The sequence below is a fragment of the Lolium perenne genome, chromosome 7, assembly GCF_019359855.2.
Source record: "Lolium perenne isolate Kyuss_39 chromosome 7, Kyuss_2.0, whole genome shotgun sequence".
In the NCBI taxonomy this organism is placed as follows: Eukaryota; Viridiplantae; Streptophyta; class Magnoliopsida; order Poales; family Poaceae; genus Lolium; species Lolium perenne.
The window spans coordinates 206,842,740-206,850,295 of record NC_067250.2 but is presented as its reverse complement, the minus strand read 5'-3'; the positions used below and the strand labels follow the sequence as shown (position 1 = coordinate 206,850,295).

Here is a 7,556-nt window from a genome sequence, read left to right as displayed (position 1 = left end):
TCCCATCGAGCCTCGTTCTTGCTTTCGTTTTGGAGCGTGGTATTTCGGTGGGTGAGGCAATGGCGCAGGTGTCATGAGTGAATGCCAGGTGGGTCACACACCAATAAGAAAAACGGGCACGCGTGGTACATCAATGCCAGTCGCGGCATTGATGGCGACGCTGGCTTTCGCGCTGCCAGCCAACGCTGACACATAGAAGACGGATCGGGGTGGCATTGAAGGCGTCGTAGAATCCCACATCATCGCCGCCCACCAACGCTTCCACATAGAAGATGAAGCTGTTAAGATTAAACAGACGCCTCTACGGAACCGATTTGAAGCAAACCGTCATTAGCAATTGTCATTAGTTTAGGCATGTGTTAATTATGTCCAAAGCGTCGTACGGACGCCTGTGTCCGTACGGACGCCTTCTCGTATGCCAAGAGGCATCTCTTTGTAACAGGCGCCTGTACAAGGCGTCCCAAACTCCTGTATAAATAGGGCTTTGCCCACAAGCAATAGATCACAAGTTTTACTCTCTAATCTGAGTTCTAACACGTTATCAGCCACGCTAGATTCTACCAAGAGCAATCACCGGAGAGAAATCACCGGAGAAGAAGAAAGGAAAGAACATAAGGTAAAAATGGCAAGAAACCTGCCAGCGATTGCATCCGCCTTCGTTCGTTTCCTCCAGATGGAGACTCGTCGCCGCCCCAGGTTCGTACGACGCCGGCAGACAGGATTCCGTCGCTACGGCCGCGCGACCGGTTTCCGTCGCCACCGCCGCTGGACTGTTTTCCGCCGCCACAACCACGGCCGTGGCCTCCGCCACCGCTCTGGACTTGGTCGTCGTCGTCGCCCTTTCCACTGGAACCGCAGTCGTCATGGCGGTCGTCGCCACGGCAACCGCCGCCAGGCGCCTCGCACTGGACGCTGTGCCCAGGCAGTGAGCGCCCAAGGCACTCAAGCTGCCCCAGCGGCACCACCCAGCCCACCTGCTCCTCTGCAATCGGCGTTCCACATACCGCCGATGGACTGGCTCCTCGGCGGGCCGGCGGCTCCGTTCCTCGGCGAGGAGGACGACTTCGACGCCGCCCTGGTGCCACCACCACCGGGGATCTTCCTCGACAACGGCATGGACGCCGGTGTGGCCTTCTGCCCGGAGCACGGGTACGGGCCTTGCCCTGCCCGCAGGGGCATCGCCTTTTGCCCAATGCAGGGCTACGGCGCGAGTCCCCCACCGCTGGCCACCGTTTTCGATCCGCCGACACCAACGCCGTCCGCCGAACTCGAGGAGTATGAGTTCCTGCCGGGCTTGGGTCCGGACGCATACATGGACCTGCCAACACCGACGCCGGAGCACTTCATGCCGCCGGGATACAATCCCGTCCCTGAACTGGATTCGCCGCCAATGGACGAAGAGACCAGCGCTCCCGTCGCTGCCGCGCCATTGGCCTTCGACCTCAACGTCGAGCCCGAGGACGAGGAGACCCGCGCTCCCGTCGTTGCTGCGCCATTCGCTTTGGACCTCAAAGCCGAAGCCGAGCCCAAGGACGAGGAGACCGGCGCTCAGGCACCGCAGCCGGCTGGGCCAGCAACGCCGCCACCCGAAGCTCGCCGCCTCCTGCGCCGATTCGCCGCGGCCATGGCCTCCCGCCAGCCCAGCTTCCGTGCTGGGTCATGGAACCCCGCCTCCCTTGGCTTCTCCAATCTCGCCATGCCCAACACCAGCCTCCCTGACGGCTCCACCGACGAGGAAAGACGCGGCAGAAGCTGCTCTCGTCGCTGGTGAATTGGTGATGTGCGAACAGACATGGGGGCTTCCGCCTGGGTCGGTCAAGATTGGGGATAGAGACGCTCGGGTCACTCCTGGATGTTCTATCCTTAGAGCATCCCCACTCGTTGGCGCTCCCCACGCCCAAATCCGGCGAAATTTTCGTCCGGATTGGATGAAGTTTTGGCGTGGGGAGCGCCGAAGTTCCAGCCGTCCCCCCGGCAGGAAACCCCCAACCTCGACCATTTGACATATTTCAAACAAATTCAACATAAAATTTAACAAGTTCGGCAAACAAGAGGACGAAAATTGCTGAAACAAATTCGGCGATAACAGTACAATGTTTAACAAGTGCTGAAACAAATGAAGCACACAAATTTCACAATTTTTCAAACAAATTAAGACAGACTAGTTGGCGTCGGCGTTGGCGTTGCCTCGGAGCCTCCATATGTGCTCCACCAGATCATCTTGCAGCAGCTGGTGCATTGTAGAGTCTCGAATCTCCTGGCGCATAGCAATGAAGGCGGCCCATGATGGAGGCACTTGGTGATTAGGCTGTGCAAGAGGACCCTCTCTCTCATATGGTGCTTCTTGCTCAGCCAGAGGAACCGGATGCTTTCGCTCATCTTCAATAATCATGTTGTGTAGGCACACACAGCAGTTCATCACCTCCCACATCTGATCTTTGGACCAAGTCATAGCGGGGAACCGGACGACAGCAAATCTCTGCTGTAGGACACCAAATGCTCGCTCGACGTCTTTTCGGCAAGCTTCTTGTTTCTTGACAAACTCGCAAAGTTTGGGGGTGCTAGGGTTGGAGATCGTCTTCACAAATGTTGCCCACTTTGGATAGATACCGTCTGCAAGGTAGTATCCTTTGTTGTAGTGCCGACCATTGATCACATAGTCCATCGGGGGAGCATGACCCTCAACAAGCTTGGAAAAGACCGGGGAGCAGTTTAGGACGTTGATGTCATTGTTGGATCCAGGCATACCAAAGAAAGAGTGCCAAATCCAAAGATCATGGGTAGCCACTGCTTCAAGTATCACAGTGCAGCCTTTTTGTGACCCTTGTACATTCCACGCCACGCAAACGGACAGTTCTTCCATTGCCAATGCATGCAGTCAATGCTTCCAAGCATCCCTGGAAAACCTCTAGCTTCATTTGTTGCAAGGATCCTCTGAGTGTCTTCGACAGTGGGTGATCTCAAGAAATAGTCCCCGAACACTGCTATGACGGCCCTGCAGAACCGGTAGAAACAATCAAGGGCGGTGGACTCCGCCATCCGAAGATAGTCATCTGCAGTATCACCGGGAGCTCCATACGCCAGCATCCTCATAGCCACTGTGCACTTCTGCAGTGACGAAAATCCAACCAAACCAGTGCAATCCGCCTTGCATCTGAAGTAGGGATCAAAGTGGCGGATGGCATACACAATTTGCAGAAATAGCTTTCTGCTCATCCTGAAACGACGCCGGAAAACAGTCTCACCGTGCAATGGATTGTCGGCGAAGTAGTCGGCGTACAACATGCAGTAGCCCTCCATTCGCTGTCTCGGCTTGCACTTCCGGCGACCTCGTGCCGACCCACCACGCCGACGAGTTGCCAGTCCGGCGTACATGCTTGCCAAGCAACCAAGGATCATCATGTGCTCGTCGTCTTGGGCGGCTGCTGCCATCTCTTCTTGCATAAGCTCGACGAACATCTGCTCCTCCTCTTCGTCCGAGTCCATGGCCGGCGAGGCAAATGGACGAACACCTGACGGGCGTGGTCGAGGCAACCCGAGCCGCGAGCGACGACGAGCAAGCAGGCCGGAAAACAGGCCGGCGGAAGAGCAGCCAGATAGGCCGTCGTCCAAACACGGCGGAATATAGGCAGGTGGGGAAGGAGTGGCGGCGCAATCTGGGCAACAAGCCGGCGGGGTGGTGCCGGCGGCGAGAGAGATACGAGGGGTGGGGGAGAATTTGAGCGACGTGGCGGTGGGGTTCGTGCGTCGAGTCACCGACAGATCGGGCCCTTCCCCGCTTTTCACTCGTCCGGAGTCCCCGAGAGCTCCCCGGGGGGCCGGGGGGGGCGTGGGATCGCCGGATGAATTTAGGCCCAAATCCGGACGAAAACGAGGAACCGGGGGCGCGACTGGGCCGAATTTCGCCGTCCGGATGGAAAAAACGCTCGCCGGGGGCCTCCTCGGGGGGACGAGTGGAGATGCTCTTATCTGACCGGCCGGCCAAGCTACTCCATTCTAGGCAACTATATAATTAGTTTGTTTACCCAGGCGCATCCACTTGCTCCTTGTGGCAGCACTAAATTAGTACTCCTTATTTGTTTAGTACAGTACATGAGTCACATAAGTATTTGTACGGTTCTCAAGTACTTATCATGTCATAGACCTCTGTATTATGTATTTACATCATGTACTAAATTATATTGTATACTGATGTTGTAGACTACACTGTGTCTATAGAAGATTATATGTTCAATGTGTTTGCATTTTGCAATCCCTATAACATATATATATATATATATGGTACAATAATATTATTTTGCAAGTGAGATTAATTTTCTTGCAAAATTAACTGTTAATTCATCATCGATTAAGTCCATATATGCTTAAGATAGCATCAAATTGACTTAAATCAAATGGAATTAACAAGCAAAATTAAAGTGACTACCTCAAATTTATATATGGGATCACAAGGTAATGTGGTATCTACTGCGATAATAAGCAGATTATCCACAATTATTGTGAGGTCTACATTTTGTCAAAATTGACATTATGACTACCTTCAACGTGCTCTCCCATATATTTAAATGAAATCATAATATAAGGTACTAAGATCAAAGGCATCTACTGATTTTGGTCAGATTATGCTTCTTAGTACTGTGAGATGTACTCCATGAAAATGGTGATTATCTACAACGTGTTATGAAAGATAATTTGGGGTCCACACTAAAACTCAAGGATTCACTTGAGTTCAGCAATTTTGCAAATTTTATTACGACATAACCATGATGATTTTAATTTGCATACAAGTAAATTTACAAATCCTTGGTTCTCATTCATGTAGGACAAAATGACCGTCAAAGAATTTGAAGAGCTTGCGCTCGACGGAAATAATTATCCTACATGGGCTATGGATGTTAAAATTAGTCTTTCATCCCGTGGAATTGCAGCTGCACTCATACCACCTGAGGAACCCCTTCCGCAGGGAGTTGCACAATTAACTGAGCCACAAAAATATGGTGCTTTATACATTATAAGAAACCATATTCACCCAGATTTGAAATCTGAATATTTAATGGAGGAATCTCCAAGCAATATGTGGCAAGCACTCAAAACTAGATATGAACAGCAAAGGGCAGTTATACTACCTGAAGCTAGTCATGAGTGGACCCAGTTAAGACTCCAGGATTTCAAATCTGTCGGAGCTTATAACCATGAGGTTCATAAGATTTGTTCGAAGTTACGGTTTTGCGAGAAGGAACCTTCAGAAGAGGAGAAGATAGAAAAGACTCTATCAACTATGCTCCCAGCTGATAGGATCCTACAGCAACAATATCGTGCAAGGAATTACCAAGTTTATTCTGAACTTATACATGTTCTCCTCCAGGCAGAAAAACATGATGAACTTCTTTTAAAAAATAGTCATCAACGCCCAGTTGGGGCTGCCCCTCTACCTGAGGTACATGCAAATTTTCAGAAAAACAATAAGTTCAATGGCTCTTTCAAAGGTCGTAAGAAGAACTTTAAGGGTAATTACAACCGCAACCGCAACAACAAGAACAAGCCACATAATTCAGACAAGGGAAAGGGCATTGCAAAGAACAAGTTTGATAAAACTAACCTTTGCCGGAAATGTGGATGCTACAAGCATGTCACCAAAAAATGCCGCACCCCAAAACATCTGGTAAACCTCTACCTGCAATCCATGGGACGTAACAGACCTGCCCAAGGAGCAAGATATGAAGCACACTTCAATCTTCAACCCGAAAACAACATGGAAGTTGGATGTTCGCGAGATGTTCAAAGAGCACCAAGCAACACCGAGGAATTACATGTACCACGGGACTCCATGGACAAGGAGAATATGATGATCGAATACGCCTCCAACGACGTGTTCGGAGACTTTGACTAGTGAATCAACTCCATTATATAGAATATTTGTTTACATCCATTTGATTGTTGTAATAAGAACATAGTATTATTGTTGTTGTTGTCATCCTATATTGGAAAGCACAATATAAATATTGTATCAACACTTTGATATCAATAAAGTTGTATATATTCTATATATCCAATAAGTCTTTTCATTGATGAAAATTCTACATTTCAATATATAGATTTCTACGGGAGTCAATCCAAATGGAGGAGGAAATGTGCCTTGTGGATAGTGGTACCACAAACTCTATACTTAGGGAAATAAAGTATTTCCAAACTCTTACAAAGATGAATGGAGATATTTTAACAATCGCCGGACGCGATGCGGTAATTGTTGGCACAGGACGCGCCATATTTACCCTCCCTATGGGTACAGAAATTATAATTGAGGATGCTTTATTGTATCCCGATTCAACTCGTACCCTCATAGGATATAGAGATATCCGTAAAAATGGTTTTCACATTGAAACCCATGAAGACAACAAGGAGGAGTATCTCCTCTTTACCAAAGATAACGGATATGGCAAACAAATATTTGAGAAAATTCCCTCTTTATCATCAGGATTGTACTACACATACATAAAACCCGTAGCACACGTTGTGTACAAGGTAATTTTTCAGAATGTCAATGCATTCCAAACTTGGCATGATCGCCTTGGTCATCCCGGTATCGGGATGATGAGGAAAATTACCGGCAATTCCAATGGTCATGACTTAAATGAATCCAAATTCCCACAATCTTCGGATTTTGTGTGCACTGCATGTGCTACCGGGAAACTCATTTTACGACCCTCTTATCTTAAAATTCAAGCGGAACCACTCCAATTCCTTGAACGAATTCAAGGTGATATTTGTGGTCCTATCCAACCATTATCTGGACCTTTTAGGTATTTCATGGTTCTAATTGATGCATCTACACGATGGTCTCATGTGTGTCTATTATCCACACGAAACCATGCATTTGCCAAAATAATGAGACAAATTATTAAATTACAAGCTCATTATCCTGAGAATCGAATTAAATCAATTCGAATGGACAACGCTGCTGAATTTTCCTCGCGTGCCTTCAATGATTATTGCATGGCACTAGGAATTGAGGTTCAACACTCGGTCCCATATGTCCACACACAAAATGGATTGGCTGAATCCCTAATTAAGAGAATTAAGCTCATTGCACGGCCATTATTAATGAATTGCAAATTACCAACTTCATGTTGGGGTCACGCAGTTTTACACGCTGCTGACTTGATTCAATTGCGACCAACTGCATATCACAGCACTTCCCCTCTGCAATTAGTACGTGGAAATCTACCAAATATTTCCCATCTGCGTAAATTCGGATGCGCCACATATGTGCCGATCTCACCACCGCAGCGTACATCCATGGGCCCACATAGGAAATTGGGGATCTATGTGGGGTACAAATCACCGTCAATAATCAAGTACCTTGAACCCCTCACAGGGGATTTATTCACAGCCCGTCACGCTGATTGCATCTTCAATGAGGACCATTTCCCGGCATTAGGGGGAGACATCAAGTACCAAAAAGAATGCCCGGAAATCGATTGGAATGCCCAAGGCATTTCCTCCTCTGATCCACGTACTCAAGAAACTGAACTTCAAGTTCGGAAAATAATTGATTT

The 7,556-nt window shown here is 48.5% G+C and overlaps 1 protein-coding gene across 1 annotated transcript; it reads left to right on the top strand.

Annotated features, from left to right (window-relative positions):
• Nucleotides 1-280: 280 nt before the first annotated feature.
• Nucleotides 281-5,890, top strand: LOC127315618 (uncharacterized). The gene is made up of 2 exons (XM_051346090.1): nucleotides 281-616; nucleotides 4,823-5,890. Exon 2 carries the CDS (start codon nucleotides 4,829-4,831, stop codon nucleotides 5,888-5,890), a length of 1,062 nt encoding a protein of 353 aa, XP_051202050.1. The 5' UTR covers nucleotides 281-616; nucleotides 4,823-4,828.
• Nucleotides 5,891-7,556: the final 1,666 nt, after the last annotated feature.

What these genes read in the sequence shown, in the direction of transcription:
- LOC127315618 (XM_051346090.1), top strand. Translation starts at nt 4,829, where the DNA reads ATGACCGTCAAAGAATTTGAAGAGCTTGCGCTCGACGGAAATAATTAT.